General features: G+C 42.6%; 1 protein-coding gene across 5 annotated transcripts in view; it reads right to left on the reverse strand.

Moving 5' to 3' along the window:
• The window catches only part of MOCOS (molybdenum cofactor sulfurase), a 60436-nt gene that overhangs the window by 6775 nt on the left and 28397 nt on the right, over positions 1-25264 (reverse strand). For all 5 annotated transcript variants that reach the window (XR_005234780.2, XM_037982363.2, XM_073006358.1 and 2 more), the window contains 6 exons: positions 24615-25079; positions 22909-23071; positions 14971-15049; positions 12722-12846; positions 6980-7085; positions 3891-4029 (listed from right to left, as the gene is read on the reverse strand). Coding sequence is in view for 4 of the 5 variants with exons in the window: in XM_037982363.2 (XP_037838291.2) it covers positions 3891-4029; positions 6980-7085; positions 12722-12846; positions 14971-15049; positions 22909-23071; positions 24615-25079 (1077 nt within the window). In the remaining variant the exon portion in view is untranslated. The remainder of the gene's footprint in view (positions 1-3890; positions 4030-6979; positions 7086-12721; positions 12847-14970; positions 15050-22908; positions 23072-24614; positions 25080-25264) is intronic.

The raw sequence follows: 25264 nt of genomic DNA on the forward strand, positions 1-25264 counted from the left end.
ATTTTTAGTAAAGACAGAGTTTCACCATGTTAGTCAGGCTGGTGTCAAACTCCTGACCTCAGGTGGTCTGCCCATCTCAGTCTCCCAAAGTGCTGGGATTATAGGCTTGAGCCACGGCACCCGGCCACAAACACTATTTTCAAACACCAATGCAAAGAAAACAATTTCTTAAAACATCATCATTTTAAAGCTTCTTTTCTGGTATTCTTAGCAACTAGTATTTTAAAAACTTGTTTACTAGCATATATATTCATTAAAAAACAAGTCAAACAATACAGAAGCTTGAAGAATTAAAAGAGAAAGCACTCAGCAGCAGTGGTCCCCCTCTCCCCATCCATAGAGGCAGGTGCTGCTCATGTGGCTACAGACCATCCCAGGACATCCCAGATTGTCCCAAGCCATCCCAGACCATCCCAGACTGTGGCATGTAACTGCACACAACTGTGTATGTATGTGCACCTGTGTAAACAGACTTGCTGGGATCTCAGAACCCACTTGGGTTTCTTTTTCAATCACATCAGGACATGGAGAGCCACCTCATCCTTGCATTTTCCAATTTTCACAATCGATGGCCTGGCATTCCATGAGTTGAAACTCCTAGTTCTTCTCCTTTGAAGCCATGTGAATAGTTTCTAATGCTTTCCTGTGATCAATAATTTTGCAATAAAGGCCTAATTCACATAACTCTCTTTCCTGTGTTTTTTGTTTGTTTGTTTGTTTTTTGTAGTATCAATCTCCCAAAATGAAATTACAAGTCCAACAGTAATAAAAAATATTTATGACTTGACAACACCCAGTAAAAAATTGTTTTCCAAAAAAAAAAAGAATTGTTTTCCAAAAGAGATGTGCTAGTTTCACTGTAATTGCTTCAGCACTGAGTATTATCATCAACAAACATCTTTTGAGCATTTGCTATTTTTTTTTTTTTTTGGAGACAGGGTCTTACTCTGTCACCCAGGCTGGAGGGCAGTGGCTTCATCATAGCTCACTGCAGCCTTCATTTCCCAGGCTCAAGCAATCCTCCCACCTGAGCCTCCTGCGTAGCTGAGACCACAGGAACGTACCACCATGTCCAGCTAATTTTTTTTTATTCAGTAGAGATGAGGTCTTGCTATTTTGCTCAGGCTGTCCTCAAACTCATGAGCTCAAGTGATCCTCCTTCCTTGGCCTCCTAAAGCACTGGGATTTCAGGCGTGAGCCACTGTGCCCAGCCAAGCATTTACTTTCTTGAAAGGCACAGTAGTGCCAGGCGTGGTGGCCTATGCCTATAATCCCAACACTGGGAGGCTGAGGCCAGCGGGTCACTTGAGCCCAGGAGGTTTAAACTAGTCTGGCCAACATGGTGAAACCCTGTCTCTACCAAAAATAAAAAATTTAGCCAGCTGTGGTGGCACACACCTGTAGTCCCAGCTACTCAGGAGGCTGAGGCAGGAGGATTGCTTGAACCTAGGAGGCAGAGTTTGCAATGAGCCAAGATTGCACCACTGTACTCTACCGTGGACAACAGAGTAAGACCCTGTCTCAAAAAAAAAAAAAAAAAAAAAAAAGAAAGAAAAGAAATGTGCAGTATTAACCATATCTTATGCTCTTCAATGCTTGTACTGGACTAATGTGTATAGGTATTATTGATTGACTGATTGACTGACTGACAGGATCTTGCTCTGAGACCCAGGCTAGAGTACAGTGGGGCAATCTTGACTCACTACAGGCTCAAGCTTCTGGGCTCAAGCAATCCTCCCACCTCAAGGTGCTGAGACCACAGGCACACAACACCACGCCTGGCTAATTTTTCTTTTGTGTGTGTGTGTGTGTAGAGATGGAGTCTTGCTCTGCTGCTCAGGTTGGTAAAAGTACTTTTACACTTATTTTAATACTTGTATTAGCATTTCTATGGGATAGATTTCTACAAGTGAAATTATTGAGTCAAAGGGCATGCATATTTTGATTTTTACTAGTTGCGGTCTGTTAAGAAAGGCGACCTAAAGAAAGCAAAGCCTGCTAAGTCATCTCAGGAAGGTTCCTTAAAGAGTCTTCCTTGTATTTATGTCTCCAGATATCTGGAGAGGCACAGGTGCTACTGTTGCCAGATAAGTTTCTGAGAGTAATCTCAGTCTAGTTCTAGTTCTCTTCCCTTTTCTCTTTCTTTTTCTTTTCTTCCTTTCTTCCTCCCTCTCACTCTCCACCTATCAGATAATGTATATTTAGTGTCTATTTTATGTCCAGCAGGATGTGAAACAGTAGGCATTTTTTAAAACATGGCAGAGACACAGGGATAGAAAATAGGGAAGAGTAAGTAAGGATGGAGGGATGAGGGAAATGGCAGGAGGGCTAGTGCCAGAGATGGGCTTGTGGGAGAGAATGTAGGAGATAATATAGATTGCTTGTCAAGGGGGAGCAACTGCCAGGGTAAGAGGAAGTCTAGGGAGTTGAAAACATCATTGGGACATTTTGTTGTGCCATGAAATATATTTCCTATATCCCAGACCTCTAAAATTCTTTAATAAAGACTCAAATGACTGTTTACTGCTTTCCTAGATGTTAGAGTAGTGTTCCTTCTGAGTGCACAGCCTGAATACAAGGTAGCTCGTTATAGTCAGTTTATACCAGTGGCTAATTACACTACTATAGGTTGAGTACTCCTTATCCAAAACGCTTGGAACCAGAAGCATCTTGAGATTTTTTTTTAATTTTGGAATATTTGCATTATATATCTCTGGTATACTTACCAGTTGAGCATCCCTAATTCAAAAATCTGAAATCCAAAATGCTCCAATTGTCATATCCTTTGAATGTCATGTCAGTGCTCAAAAAGCTTTATATTTTAGATCATTTCAGATTTCAGATTTTTGGATTAGGGATGCCCAGCCTGTATTACAAAAATAATTTCAGCCCCCACTAAAGAACAGAGCACATTCTCTGGTATTAGATATTCCTTATCTCTCCTGTCCATTTCTTCCCTCAACAATTACTGATTGAGCACTGACCCTGGGCCAGTGTCGTTCAAGGACCTAGAGGTACAGCAGGGAATAAAACAGACTTGGTCTCACCCTCCTACACTGCAGGAATAAGCAGAACGTGACCCTGCGGCAGGTCATGGGCATCCTTTCCAAGAAGGTGACATCTGACCTGAGACACTTGGACAACATGCCAAGCAGAAGGGATGGCAAGGGCTAAGGCAGGAAGGGTGGCTGTTTAGGGAACAGAGAGAAGGTCACTGTGACAGAGGCAGAGAGGGAAGGGGTAATGAGCTTAGAGACAGTGGCAGCATGGGATCTCATGGGGCCTTGTCAATCACGTGAGGAGCACAGATTTTAGCCTAAGACCTTTCTCCTCTTTCTCATATCTTGGAGGCCCATAACAAAGGTTTTGGGAGTCCAAAGCCGGGAAGAGAGGACATCCTGGTGGCTTTGCCTCTGACAATCTCTTTCCCAGCCACCAGCAAAGGCAGAAAAAGGTGAAGCGTGTGGAGGAGGGGGTGGCCATGGGCACAGAGGGACCGCCAGGCTTCTGGGCCTCCCTCCACAAGCTCCAGACTGCCACACAGTCCAACAAGTTTCAGGAGGATGACAGTCTCATGACACGAGCATTACAAAAAACCAGAGTTTAAGCCTAGACATAACGACAGCATGGAGGCAGCACCGAGCCCTCTGATGGGACACACCTTCTGTGGCTTGTGTGAAAGTGACCGCTGCCATCCTCTTGGGGAATAAAGGATGGATTATTCCATGGGGTGTTCAGAAGGCTGAGCTGACATAACCTCCCACCAAGATTTTGTAGTTAAGAGACAAGGACAGGGAGGGAGTCCCACCTGCAGCTATCCAGGTCTGGGATTGAGGTCAGTCTTCATTGACAATCCTGGAGGAAGGATAATAGAACCTCCCCAAACTTACCTGGAAATGCAAAGAACCAATTGAAATCTCATCCCATTTCTCTTCTTCAAAAGCCCTTTTTCCATTGATAATAATATTGGCACGAAAACGCAAGCTGAGATCCTTCACTGAGAATAATTCCTGCTTTCCATTCTCATCACTGTTTAAGGCAACCAAAAAGAGTAAGTGGGGGGAGGGTGGCAGATAATCACACCACTGTAAATAACTCATCATGCCTGCCATGCAACACCTAACTTCATCAGCTCTACTGTGGCCTGTGCCCTGAATAATCAGAACAGACTTTTACCATGAGTGCAAGGCCAAGAGACACACATCTGCTAAACAGGCATCAGGGCCTCCCCTGGGATATGGTCCCATCTCTAGTGAGAGGCCCACAAGAGCCAGGCAAAGGGTGAGCAGATCTTAGCTGAAGAGATGAAGGACTTTGGAAATCAGAAGAACAGAGCTCCAGTGAAGAAGGAACTTCTGAGAACATACCAGTTCTATAAGGTGGGGCAGCATAAGGCATTTAAAGACCTGTCAACAGGCTTAATGATCAAAGACCTAAAAAGCACTGAGATCTCACTCCCTTCCCTGCTCCCTTCTTTTCACAGGTGTTGAGATCGCACCCCTTTTCTCAGGTATTAAAACATTATAAATAAAGAGGAGAGTATTTCCTAATTTCCATTCTAGTTGCAGTTTTAACTAACATCTGCTATTTTTCTAATTCCTTTTTTTTTTTTTTTTTTTTTTTTTAATGAGACAAGGTCTTGCTCTGTCACCCATACTGGAGTGCAGTGGCACAATCTCAGCTCATTGCAGCCTTGACCAGGATCCCAGGCTCAAGTAATTCTCCTGCCTCAGCCTCCCAAGTAGGTGGGACTACACGCATGTGCCACTATGCCCAGCTAACTTATTTTTATTTTTTTAGAGATGGGGTCTCACTATATTGCCCAGGCTGGGTTTGAACTCCTGGGCTCAAGTGATCCTCCCAACTCAGCCTCTCAAAGTGCTGGGATTACAGGTGTGAGCCACCGTGCCTAGCCTATTTTTGTAACTCTTGTTTATTTTTGTAATTTTTATTTATTGTCATAAGGTTCCCAAAAAAAATGGCCCTCTGCACCCCCCACCCCCTCCCAGAAGAATGCACAGAAAATACATCTTAAAACTTCTCTGACAAAATAACACATTCTGTATGATCCCACTATATTAAGTTGAAAAACAGGTGAAGCTAGCTATGCTGAAAGAAGTCAGAATAGTGGTGACCTTCAGTGAGGTTGACTGGGATGGGGTACAAGGGAGGTTTCTGGAGTACATTCTTAGCTTGATCTAGGTAGTGGCAGGTGCTGGTAAAGTCCCAAAATACTTAATGTGTTTATCAGCAGATACTTTGCCTCATTCACCTTGTACCAGGAGATGGATCTGAAAATGATGGCGCATGGGTGTATACATCTGTAAAACTTTATTTAACTGTGTACTGATGATTTTTGTACTTTTTTGTGCTTCAATAAATTTTTAATTGCTTAAGTTGGTACAGGGTAAATCCTCAGGCATGGTTAGAGTATGCCCCAGAGACAGAATTGAAAGACTATGGGATTGGGGAGGAGGAGTCCCAAGGTTATATCCCAATCCCCTTTGAATGGCAAACAATGTATGAAAAGCCAGAGACCAGGATACCTGAGTCTGGTTTTGCCACTTACTAAGGGCAACTCCCACAACCTATGAGGACTACGGTTTCCTCATCTGCAACAAAAGGGTGAGCACTTTTCCAGTCCTGAAATCCTTTGATTCTGGATCAACTCTCTGGGTTATAAACCCTCAGTTTGGGCTTCGTAAAAGGGCATGTTTTATGTCCAAAAGCTATCGTGGTTAACATGTGCATGATAGAGTCTCTCAAATTTGCAAATAACACACAGAGAAATACCTAGCAGGGGACCCTCGCTCTGCTCTTGAACCACCTGCCAGCAGGCCCGCCCTGCTAGAAACCAGATGGTAGGGAATGTGGGCCCTCCTGGTAGGAACTGGGGTTGCAGCAAGCCTGTCCCCACCTCCTGTCTTTCTACACCAAGAACCCCAAAAAACTGCATACCCACTTTTTCCAGGACTCTGGATGCCTGAGGAAAAGGGTCCCTCAGTGCCAGGAGAACTCAGTGAATACCCAGAGAACATGCGACTGCATCATACTTTTGCTCCCAAAGACAGCAAGCTGGGCCACAGTATGAGAATGATGTTGTATGTTTTCAACAACGGCTAGAAACAAGAATGACTACAAATAGCCCACCCCACGGAGGTGGAGGAGGTGGCCTTAGTCAGCTTTACTAAGCTGTATTTGTATGTCTTTGCAAATATATATGTGTGTGTACTTGACCACGTGGCACATGACAGTCACAGCGCGGTTAGGGGTGAGCCACTAACACAACACTCATCTCTGGCCTGTGGACCAGGAATGAGGAGACCGTCCCAGTCATCCAGTGGCATGAGAGCTGGGTGATCTTTCCTCATTGCCTGGCTACGTTGGAACTTCAGTTTGCTCCAATGAACAACGAGAGGGTTAGCCCAACCATGACCCTTTCTGGAGCTGACCTCTTAACACTGTTAGGGTCCTTGGGAAGGCATCAGGTGGGAGTGGGCAGGGAGGGTTGCTGGTTCCATCTGTGGCGCATCTTTCAAATAAAGCGTGCCTGCAGTTACAACTTTAAAAGGTTTCATAACTACTCTTTTTTAGCCTTTAAAATGACTGTGTGAAGTAGAGCAGAGATCCTCGGGGACAGGGGGCAGTGGGAAGGTGGACAATAAAAGTTGGCCAAATGGTGGCAGTTCAATTAAAACAAACATTAAGAAATTGAATGATTAAAAAGTGAGAGCTAGGGTTCTCCATTAACCATCTTGAGGATATCAAAAATGATCTTTGTAAGATAAAAGATAACCCTCTATAAAGATGAATGGAAGCTGGATGAAAGGTCCTGCTTACTTCTCAGGGCCTCAGTTTCTCATCTGTAAATGGAGCCAGGCTGAACTCTCAGATCCCTCCTCCCCAGGTGGGGGCCAGGCCCTGCTCCCAGTGGCAAATGGTTATGCTTGTCTGCTAGTCCCGAGGTATGAGGTCTTACCTGGTGTTTAGTTGCTGGTGAAGTTCCAAAATACTTGATGTATTGATCAGCAGATACTGTGCCTCGTTCACCAGAGAAAGGGTGGCCATTGTACCAGGAAGTTGATCTGAAAATGATGGAGTATTTAAGAGAAGAGTTGCTTTCTCAGAATGCCAGTGAATCATGTTTCCATAGACTTGTATTTTTTTAAAAGGTAGAGACTATTTCTACAAGGGGAAAAAAGTGACGCCCTGGCAATAATAAAAATACCCTAAGTATGGCGCATATATCTCAATAAAGAGGGAAAAGGAGATCCCAGAACACTCTGTTTAAAATAACCTGGAGAAAATAACAATAAAGTCTGGGCACAGTGGCTCAGCTCTTTGGGAGGCTGAGGTGGGAGGATTACATGAAGCCAGGAGTTGGACACCATCCTGGCCAACAAGGTGAAACCCTGTCTCTACTAAAAATACAAAAATTAGCCAGGCGTGGTGGTACACACCTGTAATCCCTACTACTCGGGAAGCTGAGGCAGGAGAATCGCTTGAACCCGTGAGGCAGAGGTTGCAGTGAGCCGAGGTCACACCGCACACTGCACTCTAGCCTGGGTGAGACAGCAAGACTCTGCCACAAAAATATTTAGAAAATTTAAAAAATAAAACAAAAAATGCTGAGATGAAATTGCTCCAGCAAATTAGACTTGGAGGCAAGACTTGGAGGAGGAGGGGTGATGGCAGGTGCGTCCTTCCCCAAGAGAGGACAGAGCAAGGCAGAGAGCCTTGGTGAGGGCAAAAGGCCCAGGGAGAGCTTCTGAATCTAATCAGGGAAAAGCTGTTTGCCCTTGGGCAAGTGCCAGATATTGACTTTAGAAATAGATAGTAGATGTTTAAAAACTACTAAAAGGGAAGGCCAGGTGCGGTGGCTCAGGCCTGTAATCCCAGCACTTTGGGAGGCCGAGGCGGGCAGATCACCTGAAGTCGGAAATTTGAGACCAGCCTGATCAACATGAAGAAACCTCGTCTCTAGTAAAAATACAAAATTAGGCCGGGCGCGGTGGCTCAAGCCTGTAATCCCAGCACTTTGGGAGGCCGAGACGGGCGGATCACGAGGTCAGGAGATCGAGACCATCCTGGCTAACCCAGTGAAACCCCGTCTCTACTAAAAAATACAAAAAACTAGCTGGGCGAGGTGGCGGGCGCCTGTAGTCCCAGCTACTCGAGAGGCTGAGGCAGGAGAATGGCGTAAACCCGGGAGGCGGAGCTTGCAGTGAGCTGACATCCCGCCACTGCACCCCAGCCTGGGCGACAGAGCAAGACTCCGTCTCAACAAAAAAAAAAAAAAAAAAAAAAAAAAAAAAAATACAAAATTAACTGGCACATGCCTTTAATCTTAGCTACTCAGGAGGCTGAGGTAGGAGGATCTCTTGAACTCGGGAGACAAAGGTTGCAGTGAGCTGAGATCACGCCATTGCACTCCAGCCTGAGCAACAAGAGTGAAACTCCGTCTAAAAACAAAAACAAACAAACAAACAAAACTACTAAAAGGGGGACGAAACTATTGAAAGAAAATATTAAATGTATTCAGAATAGCTGGCACCCTATCACCCAGCTGCCATCTCCCTTTGGCAGGCCCAGCATCACTATCATTATAGATGAAAAGATTTGCCTGGGCCAGGACCTACTGAGCTGCCTCCAAATCAGGCATGTGGACCCCAGAGTAGATGCAAACGGATACTTTTGAGAGAATTACCCTCCAGGTCTGCCACTTGCATATATGCTCTTGGCTAAAATGGCTCTGCCAGAGAAGGGAGGTGTAATCCCACAAAGACCCTTCCTCTTTCACAGAGGAAAGGCCAAGGTCTCCTAAGGCACACTCCCTTGGGGACCAACAACCTCCAGGGTAGAAGACAAAAGCCCCATTCGAAACCCTGGAGTCTGAGCTGAGAAAATAAAAGGCTCTAAAGCCTGGGTGAATGATCCTCCTGTAGGCCAGATGGATTCCAATTATTTGCTGTCCACAAAACTGCAGGACCTAATTAAGTTGTCAAGTGACAGATGATGAAAGGCATTTCAATCTTAGGGCCCAGTGCTTCGGTCACATACTTCAGAAGAAATGTTTGAGTGACAGTGCACTAACGAAACCCCTTTCCATAGCCCTTTATTTAAGCTTCTCAGAAGAGACCCGAGGCTGAACACCAGCTATTCTGGCCATGAGTGACAGTCATTCATGGGGGTGGGAACCAATGGCAGGGTGCCCAGCCACCTCATTAAGAGACTTATTTTTGCTCATTTTTTTCTTATGTTTAATAATTATTTTTCAAAATTTATAATATACTTATGTTGCTTTGATCAACTATGTACTACTAAAAATTACGGGCTGGGTGCAGAGGCTCATGCCTGTAGTCCCAGCACTTTGGGAGTCCAAGGTGGGAGGATTACTTGAGCTCAAAAGTTCGAGACCAGCCTGGGCAACATGGGAGAAACCCCATCTCTATTTAAAAAAATAAAAAATAAAAAAATAAAAAAAGAACTCAATCCAGAAGAAATTTTCTAGCACTTAAACTCTCACAATCACAGTAAACTTTAAAAAATGTTTATCCATGTCAATTTATATACACATTTTAATTTCACAGAAGTATGATAGGGTAGTAGTCAATAAAAGATTTCCAAGTACAGAATATATAACACTAAGATAAAATTCTGTTGAGGACATGGAAAGGAAATACAAGTTGAAGAAGGAAAAGGAAAGAAATAAAAGACTGACCACTAAAAGATAGTTCATATATATATATATATATATGAGAAAAGGAAAGAAAGAAAACTGACCATTAAAGGACAGTTTGTTCTCTCTCTCTCTCTTTATATATATATATATATACACACACACACACACACACAAAATGTATTTTGTAATGAATATTCATGAGATTCAAATTGCTATGGTTTAAAAAATGCTACAGTATTGAGATTCTATTGGCTATGTTGAAAAGAATAATGTACAAGTTTAAATTTAAAATGACAATGTTTACAATACGCTGGAAATCATATCTTTGGAGCTGTTTAAACTATTTTCAAAATTTAGATGACAATGTAAAAATGTATGAGTGAGGAATATAGTTTTTAAAAACCCTTCTAAGGTATACCAACTCAAAAAAACTGTTTCAAGACCAGTGACTTAGACTGCCAGAGAACATGGCACCCTAAGGGGCGTCCTCTAAGTATAAGTAGTCACAAGCTGACACTCCCTGATTCTGCATCGTGCAGGGAGCAGGAAGACAAGCTTTCTTCTTTCCTCTGCACCCACCACCTTCGTTCCACCAAGGCCCCATCTCCCACCAGGACAGTCCCAGCTGCCGCCCACCTGTGCCTTTACTGCCTGAGTTTCCCACTCAATGCAGCCCCCTCGCCAAGTCAGGGCTGACCTTCTAACATAAGCAGTGTTATGAAGCTTCTCAGCTTAGAATCCTCCGGTGAGTCCCGCAGCCATAGATAAAGTACTACTGACTCCTCAGTAGCACACTCGTTCCTTCTTCCCATCTGTCCCCCATCACTCCCCTGCTCACATCTGACCCTCTAAACCCTTCTCTGAGCCCATGAATGCCAAGCCCTGCCACGCTGCTCCCTGGTAACCATCCCGCCTCTGTCTGCTTGAAAAACTCCTACTCTCCTTTTAAGACGCAGCTCCAAACTCACCTCCTCCCTGAAGCCCTCTGTGACTCATTCCAGGTGTAGAGGATTCTGCCCTTTGTGTAAACCTTTATTACATCTCTTACACTGTAGTATCGCTGTCTGCTGGTGATTGATCTCACCAACCGAGACCCCAAAGGACCAGGACTAAGGCTTAATTATCTCAGCCAACCTCCTGAAAACCCAGCAAACCCCAGGTAGGCCATGGGTGCTATGAATAATTGGCACTTAGAGATTTCACTGCTGCTCTCTTCTCCAGATAATTTACAAGGGTGGCGTGCAGGTCCTGATAAACCCCACTCCTTTCATGTCTCTACTCCTGGAAATGCCTATTTCTCTCTCCCCTTTAATCATGTCTCTAAGCTTATCCATAGCCCAAACACCACCATCGAACTTCAATAAAATGAGTATAAATCTATTCCCCTTTTCTATCACACAGCAACTCAAATTCTTAACAGCTTATGGCATGAAAAATCATCAGAACTTTAAAAAGTCTAAGTACATTACATCCTTTGACTCTTCTGTATAGCATACACTTTTAGGGATTTATAGGTTAAACTATGGAGGGCTACTTTAGACCCAGTTTTCAGTCCATATATGGTCAAATGCTATTAGTTTGGTTTATTTATTTTATGTTTTAGAAACATAAAACATAAAATATTACTGTCGGCCAGGCTGGAGTGCAGTGGTGTGATGATAACTCACTGCAGCCTCGAACTCCTGGGTTCAAAAGATCCTCCCATCTCAGTCTCCCAAGCAGCTAGGACTACAGGTGCCTGCCACCATACCTAGTAATTTTTTAATTCTTTTTGAGACAGAGTCTCACTTTGTTACCCAGGTTGGAGTACAGTGGTGTGATCTCAACTCACTGCAACCTCCACCTCCTAGCCTCAAATGATCCTCCCACCTCAGTCTCCCAAGTAGCTAGGACTATAGGCATGCACCACCATACCTGGCTAGTATTTGTATTTTTTGAAGAGATGGGGTTTCATAATTTTTGTATCTTATTTTGCAGATACAGGGTCTTGCTATGTTGCCCAGGCTGGTCTTGAACTCCTGCGCTTAACAAATCCTCCCTCCTCGGCCTCCCAAAGTGCTGGGATTGCAGGTGTGAGCTACCACGCCCAAACTCTAAATGCTATTTGGATTACAAACTAGTTCCTCTGGGAACTGATCACTATGCCAGGTAATACATGAACAAACTGGTAATCATTCATTCATTCATCTAGCCATTTATTGAGCAACTATATGCCAGGTGCTATTTTAAGCATGGGGGGACAGCACTGAAGAAAACAAGCAACGATCCCTATCCTCATAGAGCTTACATCTTCTAAAAGGAAAACAGAACAAAATAAGTGAGCAAAATATATAGTCAGAAAGATATAGGGGAAAAAAGTGCCACTGAGAAAAATGAGACAGGGAAGGTTGCTACGTTGCTGCAGATTCAGGTACAGGGTGCTGTTCTGAAGAGGGTTGCCAACCAGCCTTCCCTAAGGAGGTGACATTTGAGCAGACACAGGAAAATGATCTTTTCCGCACATCTGGTACTGTTAAAAGTACTTTCATCTCTATTGCCTCACTTCATTCTAACAATGGTTTATGGTGGGAAAAATTGCTGAAAGTTATAAAAGTCTGAGGAGCTGAGGTCTATAGAAGTTGAGGCACCATGGGGTTCAAGGATTTACCAAAGTCACACCATTGTTTGGTGTTAGAGCTAAAAGCTAGCAAGCCAGATTTCCTTGCTTCCAGATCCAATCTGAGGACATAGCAAGCTATTAGGGTTTTTATTTAAAACAATTGGATTAATTGTGCTTTTGAACATGCAGGAGTGAGGCTGAATGTTTGGGCAGAGGGTGGGCAGCTGGCTTTATGCCCTCCTCAGCTTCCTTAAGAGGATCCTGGAGCCCACTTCTCCTGCTGACCTGGGGCTACTGCAGCAGGTTTCTGCTAAAGGGTGACCACACCTGCTTTCCATACATGAGCAAGTTACCCGTAAGTACAGTTCATGTGCTGTTTTGATGTATGCAATGGTAAGCCAGGGTTCCTGTCCTCTAAGAACCAATTCAAAATGTAATACCTTTTCCATGTTTCTTCTTTGCATTCCTTTGAAAGTTTGAACTTTGTTTGATCAAATGACAAGGACGGCCGAAAAATGTTGACAACCAGCTTGAAATTTTTTCTCCACAATCATAAGTATTTACTCTGGCAAAAGAGAGAGAGAAAGGGTGAACTCTTACATAGTATTTATTTAAATAATAATCTAAATTGCAAAAAGTTAGATTACAAAATGAAATGAAACAAAACATTGCATGAGTCCTGAAGAGAAGGCAGCCTGAAGTGTCAGACGCTGCAGGGAGATTTCCAAGGCAGGAAGACCTGCCATCTGGGGCTTGTGTGAAGCTTTCAGACCAAATAAAAAGCTTAAACATTTCTCCTGGGAAGACCTATTGACACAGAGAACCACAAAGCTTAGAATTTGGGAACTTCCAGAGTGATATGTTGCTTTCAGAAGCCCTTGAACCCAGAAATGTGTCCTATTTTTTCATCATGGGCCTGATTGAAATATCTTCTCTCACATGGACTGACGCGTTTGGTTTGTAAAATGAACACTGTGCCTGTGAGTTACAGAAGTACTGCATTTATCAATCTGGTGTTTGAAAACTCAAGAATCCTCTAGAATTTTGTTATCCAAAATTTATTGTTCTGACTGAAAATGTGCTAAATGGATGTGTAAGTTGGTGACATTGGTGCAAGTACTGGCGAGAAGATGTAGAGTGTGCTTCGCTCTTTATCCTACAAGGTGGGGACCAGTGCCCAGGATGCTCCACTGTGTCAAGCACAATTATCACATCATCACCTTTGTGCTTTCCCGGGGGTATAGCCCTTCACACTCTCAGAGTAATCCTCTGCCTATCATCCACAGCACTAATGACTGGGGTCCAACTTGGATGTAGCTTTAGCATTTAACATATCATTTCCTGCCTTGCATGACAGCATATGTTCAGGGCAGTGCACAAAGATGTGCAATATGGTTTGATACCGTATCACCATCTACTGAGCACAGACCTACCCACTAAGGAGTGCATTGTGTTAACTGGTAGGCAATCAGCACTTTGAAAGCTTTTTATTATACATAAATATTTAGTGAAGTGTTACACAGTTAACTGTTTTATTATGTGGGTGGAGGTGAAAGGGGAATTGGTTGGGGCTTAAGATAGGATAAATTTCCCAAGATTGGAAAATTTGCTATTCCACATGTATTCAGGTACAGATAAGATTAGATAAAAAGGGATGCAGACATTTGATTTGTTCAATAAAAAGACTTAGAAACATGTACAATCAATAAACAAAATAGCAATGCTAGTACATTCAACTCCACTTTACATTTCCTAGAATTCAGTAGATGATTTATCATCAGCAACCCAGATTAGATAATAACCTATAATATGGGTATATAATCTATGAGTTATGACCTGAAAGCTAGGCTTTAGAAACCTGAGAGATGTCTTGATAACCCCCTCACTCCCAGCCTTCTTATCCAATCATCAGCTAGTTCAGGTTATTCTATTTCCAGAATATATACCTGCAGCTTCCTGACTTTCTCTCTGACCCTGGTCCAAGCCTCCATCTTGTCTCACTGTGTTGCTAACACAGGTGCTTATGTGACCTTCCTGCTTGCACCCCTTCCCCCTTCCAGCCACTCCACAGGCACCAGCCCGTCTTCTCAACATGCAAATCAGGTATTTTCCCTCCCCATTAAGCCTCCTCTGGAGTGTGGCAATGCCCTCCAGACTGTTCCTTCTGCATCACCTTGTCTTCCCACCCCACACCGTCCTCTTGACACTGTCCCAGGCTCTGAAGGGAACAACATGGGCATTCTAGTGGGAGGGACTAAAGATCAATAAACAGATATATATTAACTTGGAAACAACAAAGGCAAAGGAGATGAATACAACAGGGGAAATGGAGAGGGAAGGGCTGGTTTCTGTGGGTAGTCATGTGGCCCTCTGAGAAAGGGGCTTTTGAGCAGAGACCTGTTGGAGTTGAAACTGACAGAGGTGAGAGAACAAGCCCTGTGGAGGTATAACTAGGGGAATAGCACCAGGCAGAGGGAACAGCAAGTATAAAGACCTGGGAAGGGAGCATGCTTGGGAGGTTTGAAGACCAAAGAGCCAAGAGTGTAGTTAGAGAGAAGCATGCGAGGGAGAAATGGGCAGCAACTAGACTGAAGGGTAGCAGAGGATAGACTGCATAGGGCATTACTCTTTTCCCCTCTTTGTCAGCCTGTCAATAAAGCTGAAATTTTCACCTGCTTCAGAGTCTCACCTGTCAGCACAGACCCTGCTTTGGCGAATCTGAGTCCGTTCACTATTTTCCTCAAGAGGCACCTCTATAGGCTCCATCCCTAATGAACAAAGGTTAAAAACAAATTTAACATTGTGTAAAAACAACAGCTACTTGACTTCAAAATATACTACAAAGCTATAGTAACCAAAACAGCATGGTACTGACATAAAAATAGACACATAGACCAATGTGACAGGATACAGAACCAAAATATAAATCCACACATTTACAGTCAACTGATTTCTGAATTGGAGCAAGAAGAGTTCTCTTCAATAAATGGTGCTGGGAAAAGTAGATTACCATATGCAGAAGAATAAAACTAGACTCCTATCTTTCACCATATACACAAATCAACTCAAAATGAATTAGAGACTGAAATATAAGACCCAAAACTATTAAACTACTAGAAGAAAACATCGGGGAACTGCTTCAGGACATTGGTCTGGACAAAGAATTTTTGGATAAGACCTCAAAAGCATCAGCCGCAAAAGCCAAAATAGAGAACTAGAATTACAGCAAACTAAAAAGCCTCTGCACAACAAAGGGAAACAACAGAAAGAAGAGACAACCAACAGAATGAGAGGAAATGTTTGCAAAGCATCCATCCAGCAAGGGATTAATAACCAAATATATAAGGAAATCAACAACTCAACAGTGAAAAAAAAAACCAAGTAATTCAATTTTTTTAATGAGCAAATAATCTGAATAGATATTTCTTGAACGAAGACATGCAAATGGCTAATCGATATATTTTTTTAAATGTTCAACATCACTAATCATCAGGGGAATGCAAAACAAAACCACAATGTGACCTTACCCCAGTTAGAATGGCTATTACCAGAATGACAAAAAAAATAACAAATGCTGTTGAGGATGCAGAGAAAGGGGAACTCTTACACACTGTTGGTGGGAATGTGAATTAGTATAGCCATCATGGAAAACACTACTGGGGTTCTTCAGAAAACTAAAAATAAAAATACCATATGATCCAGCAATCCCACTTCTGGGTGTTTATCCAAAGGAAAGGAAAATCAGAGGAAAAAAAGAATGGTGGATAGGAGACAGGACTAATGTACAGCTCCCAGTTAGATGGACAGAACAGCATGTAGAGACTCACACTGTGAACTTTTGCTCCACGAACCACTGCAGGAACATACCAGGAAAACTGATAAAATTCACAGACACTTTCAAAAAAGCAGCTTGCTGCTCCAAACACCACAAGATAGCCAAAAATTTGAGTTCCCAGAGAGTGAGACGGCAAGAAGTTGGCCTCTGAACACACACCCCCATTGAGGAACCTGAAAATCCAGATCACAAGAGAAGGATTTAACCTTACCTAGAGCTGAAATGGATTTAGAGAGCCAAATAAAATATAAAAGTAGAAGAAGCAGTGGGAAGAGCCCTGCAGGGACTCCTGGTCCCCAGCTTGAACCCCAGGAAAGCCATTCCTGGACTTATCTCACAGGGGTCCTTGGGGAAGGGAAGGCAGCCAGTGGAAATGGGGAGGGGCCACAGGGTGAAGGAAGTTCCTAGCTTGACTTTGTAATAATTTTAACTGAGCACAAACTTTCCTAAGTAGAATCCAGAGGAGGAGACGAAAGGGAAGTAAAGATACAAGCGTAGAAGCTGCAGCCATTGGTCCTGACTGGCAGGGAGGAGCAAGGCCTGAGAGCCCTGCTTGCTTTCTCAGCAGGAAGCTTGTAGCCTGGGGCAAGATCTCAGCCCTGCTTACCAGATGCCTGTACCGAAACCTCAGCACAGCTGGGGAGGCACAGTGGGAGTGAGATAGACCTTGCTGCCTGTGTGGGAGTTGGGTGAGGTCTGTCACTGCCAGCTTTCCCCCATGTCTCTGGAGATCTATTTGACACAGCAGAAATGGCCAAAATTTCCCTGGGAACATAACTCCATTCGTCTGAGAACCAGCCCCCCACCCCCAGAGTGGCCACAGCAAGTCCTGCCCAAGGAGAGTATGATCTCAGACCCACCTAACCTGCCTCCACCTGATGGTTTTTCTTTACTTGACCTGATAGCCAAAGACAAAAGATATGATCTCTTGGGAGCTCTGTGGCCCTGTTCATTATCTGAGGAACCCAAGTACCTATCCTAGCCAAGGCAGGGCAAGATTATATCCCCCTTCTACTGCTGCAGCTGATGTTCTCTTGAAAGCACCACCTTCTGGCTGGAGGCCAACCAACTCAAGCCATTACAGCAACTCATAAGAGAACAACTCTGCTCCACAGAAGGAGAAAACAACAGCTCATTCCACCACCTGCAACACCCTGGCTATCCAGAGGTCCTGAGTCTGTCCATGTGACTTCACTGCTAACATAACCAGCATTCAAGAAAACCAGCGCACTAAACAAAACTACAACCAAGGACTAAAACCAATGCACTAAAACAAAACTACAACGAAGGACTCCCACAGAGTCCGCTTTACTCTCCTGACACCTTCACTAGAGCAGGTGCTGTTATCCATGGCTGGAAGACCTGAATGTGAATCACATCACAGGACTCTTCGCAGACAGTTCTTAGCACCACCCTGGAGCCCCAGAGTTCCGCTGAGTGGCTAGAACCAGAAGGGCAATAACAATCAGTGCAGTCTGGCATTTTAGAAGCCGTATCCATACAGGAAGCGGGAGAGCACAACATCAAGAGAGCACCCCTGGGACGAAAGAATGTGAATAGCAGCCCTTGAGTTCCATATCTTCCCATTGAAACAGTCTATCCAAATGAGAAGTAACCAGGAAAGTCATTTTGGTAATATGACAAAACAAGGTTCTATAACACCATCAAAAGATCATTCTAGCTCTCCAGCAATTGATCTAAACCAAGAGGAAATATCTGAATTGCCAGAAAAAGAATTCAGAAGATTGACTATTAAGCTACTTAAGGAGGCACCAGAGAAAGGTGAAAACTATTTTAAAGAAATTTTTTAAAATACAGGATATGGATGAAAAAGTCTCCAGAGAAATAGATATCACAAAGAAAAGATGATCACAACTTCTAGAAATGAAAGACACACTTAGAGAAATGCAAAATACACTGGAAAGTTTCAGCAATAGTATTGAAAAAGTAGAAGAAAGAACTTCAGAGCCCAAAGACAAGGCTTTCAAACTAACCCAAGCCAACAAAGACAAATACAAAATAATTTTAAAAAATGAACAGACTCCATGAAATTTTGGATTATTTTAAATGACCAAACACAAGAATAATTGGTGTCCGTGAGGAATAAGAGAAATCTAAAACTTTGGAAAACCTATTTGAGGAAATAATCTAGGAAAACTTCTCTGGTCTCACTAGAGATCTAGACATCCACATATAAAAAGCTCAAAGAATACCTGGGAAATTCATTGCAAAAAGATTATCACCTAGGCACATTGTCATCAGGTTAGCTAAAGTCAAGATGAAGGAAAGAATCTAAAGAACTGTGAGGCAAGAGCATCAGTAACCCAAAAGGAAAACCTAGCAAATTAACAGCAGATTTCTCAGCAGAAATCTTGCAAGTCAGAAAGGGTTGGAGTCCTATCTTCAGCCTCCTTAAGCAAAATAATTATCAGCCAAGAATTTTGCATCCAGCGAAACAAAGCTTCATAAATGAAGGAGAGATAAAGTCTTTTTTAGAAAAACAAATACTGACAGAATTTGTGACTAACAATCCAGTACTACCAAAAAAAAAAAAAAATGGTAAAAGAAGTCCTAATCAAAATACCATCATCATTATTCACAGAACTAGAAAAAAATGATCCTAAAATTTATATGGAAACAAAAAAACAGCCCATTTATACCAAAACAGCATGGCACTGGTATTAAAAAGCAGGCACAAGACCAATGGTACAGAATAAAGAACCCAGAAATAAAGCCAAATACCTACAGCCAACTGATTTTTGACAAAGCAAATGAAAACAAAGTGGGGAAAGGACACCGTATTCAACAAATGGTGCAGAGATAACTGGCAAGTTACATGTAAAAACATGAAAATGGATCCTCATCTCTCACCTTATACAAAAATCAACTGAAGATGGATCAAAGACTTAAATCTAAGACATGAAACCATAAAAGTCTTAGAAGGTAACATTGGAAAAACCCTTCTAGATATTGGGGTAAGCAAAGAATTCACGACCAAAAACCCAAAAGTAAATGCAACAAAAACAAAGATAAATAGATGGGACCTAATTTAAAAAGCTTCTGCATAGCAAAAGAAACACTCAGAAGAGTAAAGAGACAATCCACAAAGTGAGAGAGAATATTTGCAAACCATGCATCTGACAAAGGACTAATTTCCAGAATCTATAAGGAACTCAAACAAATCAACAACAAAAAAACAAATAATCTCATCAAAAAGTGGGCTAAGGACATAAATGGAAAATTTTCAAGAGAAGACATACAAGTGACCAACAAACATGAGAAAATGCTCATCATTACTAATTATTAGGGAAATGCAAATGAAAACCACAATGTAATACCATCTTACTCCTGCAAGAATGGCCACAATTTAAAAATTGAAAAATAATTGATGCTGGCATAGATGTGGTGAAAAGGGAATACTTTATCCTGCTGGTGGGAATGTAAACTATTAAAACCACTATGGAAAACAATATGGAGTTTCCTTAAAGAACTAAAAGTAGAACTACCATTTGATCCAGCAACCCTACTACTGGGTATCTACCCAGAGGAAAAGAAGTCATTATACAAAAAAGACATTTGCACACATATGTTTATAGCAGCACAATTCACAATTGCAAAAATATGGAAACATGGAGAGATCTCATCTTTTTTTAACTTTTAAGTTCTGGGGTTCAAGTGCAGGTTTCTTACATAGGTAAACTTGTGTTATGGAGGTTTGTTATACAGATTATTTCATCACCCAGGTATTAAGCCTAATATTCATTAGTTATTTTTCCTGATCCTCCCCATCCTCCCACCCTCCACCCTCCTGTAGGTCTCAGTGTCTATTGTTCCCCTCTATGTGTCCATGTGTTCTCATCATTTAGCTCCCATTTGTAAGTGAGAACATGTGGTATTTTGTTTTCTGTTCCTGTGCTGGTTTGCTAAGGTTAATGGCCTCCAGCTTCATCTATGTCCCTGAAAAAGACATGATCTCATTCTTTTTTATGGCTGCATAGTATTCCATGGTGTATATGTACCACATGACATAAACAAACAGTAAACAACAGTAAACAAACAAATAAAAAAACCAAATAACCTAATTTAAAAATGGGTTAGTGGCCAGGCGCAGTGGCTCATGCCTGTAATCCCAGCACTTTGGGAGGCTGAGGTGGGCAAATCACGAGGTCAGGAGATCGAGACCATCCTGGCTAACACGGTGAAACCCCGTCTCTACTAAAAATACGAAAATTAGCCAGGCGTGGTGGCAGGCGCCTGCAGTCCCAGCTACTCGGAAGGCTGAGGCAGGAGAATGGTGTGAACCTGGGAGGCGGAGTTTACAGTGAGCCGAGATAGTGTCACTGCACTCCAGCCTGGGCGACAGAGCGAGACTCCATCTCAAAAAAAAAAAACCACAAAAAAACAGGTTAAAGATCTGAATAGGTATTTCTCCAAAGAAGATGTACTAATGGTCAATGTGTATATGGAAAATGCTTAACATCACTAACAATCAGGGAAATGCAAATTAAAATCGAAATGAGATATCACTCTACACCTGTCAGGATGGCTATTGTCAAAAGAAAACAAACAAACAAAAGACAGTAAGTGTTGGTGAGAAACATGAGCCCTTGCAACCACTGGTGGGTATGCAAAAATTTTCAGTTAATATGAAAAACAATATTGAGATTCCTTAGAAAATTAAAAATAGAACTACCATATGATCCAGTGATCCCACTTCTGGGTACTTATCCAAAATAATTTCAATCAGGATGCTGAAGAGATATTAGCACTCCCAATGTTCATTGCAGCTCTATTTCCAATAGCCAAGATATGGATACAATCTAAATGTCCATTAAGAGATGAGTAAACTAAATGTAGTATAGTCATTCTATTGAATACTACTCAATCTTAAAAGAGATTCTGCAATATGTGACAACAGATAATTTTGAAAACTGGGATACTGGGGCCGGCACAGTGGCTTATGCTTATAATCCCAGCACTTTGGGAGGTCAAGGTGGGCAGATCACCTGAGGTTGGGAGTTCAAGACCAGCCTGACCAACATGGAGAAACCCTGTCTCTACTAAAAATATAAAATTAGGCAGGCGTGGTGCTGCATGCCTGCAATCCCAGCTACTCGGGAGGCTGAGGCAGGAGAATCGCTTGAACCCAGGAGGCAGAGTTTGCAGTGAGCAGAGATCATGTCATTGTACTCCAGCCTGGACAACAAGAGCAAAACTCCGTCTCAAAAAAAAAAAAAAAAAAAAAAGTTGGGGGGGCGGCGTGGGATATCAAGACTCATTCTCTAACTCTAATAATAACACTGGCCTCTTGGTTCAAGGAAAAATAAACCACAGGAACAGAATAGAACACTTACAGCCAAGAAACACAATCATGAATATGTGGAAATGTTATATATCACAAAAGTACAACTATAAGTTAGGGAGGAAATGGGAATGTTCTAAAAATGGTAAGTGGGATGGGGAAGGAGGAGGAGTGAGACTCAGGAGAGGTCCACAGGAAATTTCTGCTATGTCTGTAATGTTTTTTATCTTTTTTAAACCCAGCACCACAACTGCAACGTAATGTTTATGTATGTATTGTGTGTGTGTGTATGTATGTATGTATGTATACATGTTTAAAAAGAAAAAGGAAGAGGAGGAGGAGGACCTAAAGGAAATGTGGCCAAATGTTAAGATTTGCTAAAATTGAACGCTGTAATTGTGTATTATTCTTTACTATCTGTGCTGCCCAACACTGTAGCATAGCTACACGTAGCTATTTAAATTAATTAAAATCAAGTAAAATTTAAAATTCAGTTCTAGTGTCCCACTAGCCACATTTCAATAGTCACATGTGACTGGTGGCCACTAAACTGGACAAGGTATAGTTTGAACATTTTCATCATCACAGAAAGTTCTACTGAACAGAGCGGGCCTATACTTTTCTATAGGTTTGATCATTCATATCATTCATAATAAAAATCAACAAAGATAAATTAAAGCCTGCAGTATACGTGATGAGTGAAGAAAATAAAAGAAACTTAAGTAAAAAGGATATCATCTCATTCATATAAAGTTTATACCTCTTTGAGACATCATCATCCTCTGTCGCCCAGGCTGGAGGGCAGTGGTGCGATCTGGGCTCACTGCAACCTCCACCTCCACGGCTCAAGCAATTCTCCTGCCTCAGCCTCCCGAGTACCTGAGTAACTGGGATCACAGGTACATGCCACCATGCCCAACTTATTTTCATATTTTTGTATTTTCAGTAGAGAAGGGGTTTCATCATGTTGGCCAGGCTGGTCTCAAACTTTTGACCTCGAGTGATCTGCCCACCTCGGCCTTCCAAAGTGCTGGGATTACAGGCATAAGCCACTGCACCTGGCCCCTCTTTACTGTCTGATTGGACTGTCAGATCTTTATCTCTCCCGAAATTTCCCAAAACCAAAGGGGAACAAACTCTTTGTTGCGTTTCCTAGACACTATTTCCCTTACTTTCAGGTTATTTTACCCAGTTTTTCCCTTGAGACAAGGTCTTGCTCTGTCGCCCAGGACGGAATGCAGTGGCATGATCTCAGTTCACTGCAACTTCCACCTCCCGGGTTCAAGTGATTCTTGTGCCTCAGTCTCCTGAGTAGCTGGGATTACAGGCACATGCCACCACACCCAGGATAATTTTTTATTTTTTATAGAGACGAGGTCTCACTCTCTTGTCCAGGCTGTTGGGTTATTCTAACATTTGGTAGAGTATTTCATATGAGTATAAAAACTGCTCTCAGGAGCTGCTCTGTGAAAATGAAGTGGTTTTCTGACCTTTGGCTTTGATGACCATGATCCTTTGCTGCAGGTCGATGAAGGGCTGGATCAGGCAGAGCCGCGGTTCCTGCTTCTGACTCAGGCAAACACCGTTGTGATTCACAACCATCCAGCTCCGGTCATATAGCAGCCCTTGGTTTCCTACAGGCCACCTGGTCACCTAAACCAAAAGGTAGATGTATCTTAGGCCAGGGCTCCCCAAAGATGGTCTTCACCTATTTGTACAGGGGCTACACAAACACAGATGGACTTCATGAATTCAGCACCTACTCTGGAAGTAAGAAAGGGAGGAAGAGAAGAAACTAAAACAAAGAGGACAATGCAAAGGAGATAACATGGGAGCTGGATATCTCCCATTCAGCCTCCAGGTCCACACTCCACCCTTCTCCACTTCAAGCCATGTTTTAAGTAGGTAATGTTTTAAGTAGGTAATGTTTTAAGTAGGTAACTTTTAACAAATGTTAAGATTTGAGTACAAGAGTGCAGTGAGAAGCAAGCCTCCTTTCCCAGCTGGCTCCAGCCATTGCTCTTTTTTTTTTTTTTTTTTTTTTTCCTGTTGTTTTGTTTGTTTGTTTTAAGACGGAATCTTGCTCTGTTGCCCAGGCTGGAGTGTAGTGGTGCAGTCTCAGCTCACTGAAACCTCTGCTTCCTGGGCTTAAGCTATTCTCCTGTCTCAGCCTCCTGAGTAGCTGGGATTACAGGCACCTGCCACCATGCCTGGCTAATTTTTGTATTTTAAGTAAAGACAGGGTTTCACCATGTTAGCCAGGCTGGTCTCCAGGAGACACATCCCATTCATTTGTCCCAATGTTGGTGACGTCAACTTTTGTCACTTGGTTAACATGGGGTCTATTAGGTTTCTCCATTGTAAAATTCATCAATAAGTAGGTGGTACTTACTAATTAATAAGTATTTTATGGAGAGATATTTTCAGAATATGCAGATATCCTGTTACTTATCAAATTTTCATTCATTCGATTTAGCATCTATTGATAACTATTGCCTAAACCAATTATTGACACGATGGTTGCAAAGTGGTTTTTAAAATTCTATCATTGATTTATTAGTTGGTATTCTATAGTAGGGTTGAGCTTCTTCTCTATTTATTCGCTAATTCATTTTTACTTTCTACTGGACTCATGGATTCCTATGTTGCTCAAATGCTCACCACTCATCACTATCAGTACTTATTTTGATGTACATATTGCCAAAGACTTGGCCAACAGGAGCTCCTTCAAGCTGGCTCCTGTGTCCTTTTGACATATCTTCAGGTCACCTGGGCAAAGTGCTTAACCTCAAAACCCTCAGGCTCCATATCTATAAAATAGGGATAATATTACTATCCACCTCATATTTCACCATTTTAAGGATCAAATGAAACAAATAAACACATACAGTGCTTCAGCACACAGCCAGCACACACATTCAGCGAAAGTTACAGCTGTAATTAATAAGAGTAATGACACATTCACCACTCAAAAACAGGGTCCTCTCAGGAGTCCCTGTGAGCAGAGTCATGTTCGAAAGTCAACACAGACCAAGAAGGGAAGAGTGAGAATGGCTTTTCTCACCACAACACTCTGATGAATGATTTTTATTTTCTTCATGCTTTTCTTCACTTTATCAAAAAATAGAGAGAGAGAGAGAGAGAATAATAAAATAAATAAAGAGAAGACTTTCTGTGCTGCTGTGAAAGTCCTTACCTCAAACGCAGCACAGGATTTGATTGGATAGAGGTAAAGGTTGGTGACAACAAGTGGCCCAAGGGCCCCCTGCAGGACTCCTGCAGCTTTCTCTGAAGGAATCTGCTGGGTTCTGGTGACGTCACACACAGGTGGGGCCACAGGCACAGCATTTACAGTAGTAGATGAGTTGTTCCAAACCCCGGAGCCTGTGAGGGCATCTTCCTGAGGCAAGAGGCTATGTCTGCCCATGACAGCAGGTGTAACGTCAGCCTGGCTCTCCGCTGATGGGGCTCCAGCCTCCCCGGTGTCAGCATGGGCCTGAGGGACAGGCCGGTCCCCTGATGAGTGCAGGCGGGTGTCTATGATGAACCTAAGAAAGGCCTGGACATCATCCAGCGTTGACATGTATCCAAATGAAATCCTCACAGATCCCGTGGGCTGCCCATCTATGAGGTCCATATTGTCCCCACAGACATGGCCAGCCTAGGATAAGAGGGAAGTGCATCAGCCAGAGTGAGCCCTTTCTCATAGAGACATTGCAAACAGTTTGACAAAATAAATTTTGTTAATTTTAAAATTAACCCAGGAAAACAGAACTGCAACATTAATATGCACTGTGCATCTGAGACATAGCTCAGCTCTCTACATGCAGGGGACAACTCTCTGGA

This window comes from Chlorocebus sabaeus, chromosome 18 (assembly GCF_047675955.1).
Source record: "Chlorocebus sabaeus isolate Y175 chromosome 18, mChlSab1.0.hap1, whole genome shotgun sequence".
Taxonomy (NCBI): Eukaryota; Metazoa; Chordata; class Mammalia; order Primates; family Cercopithecidae; genus Chlorocebus; species Chlorocebus sabaeus.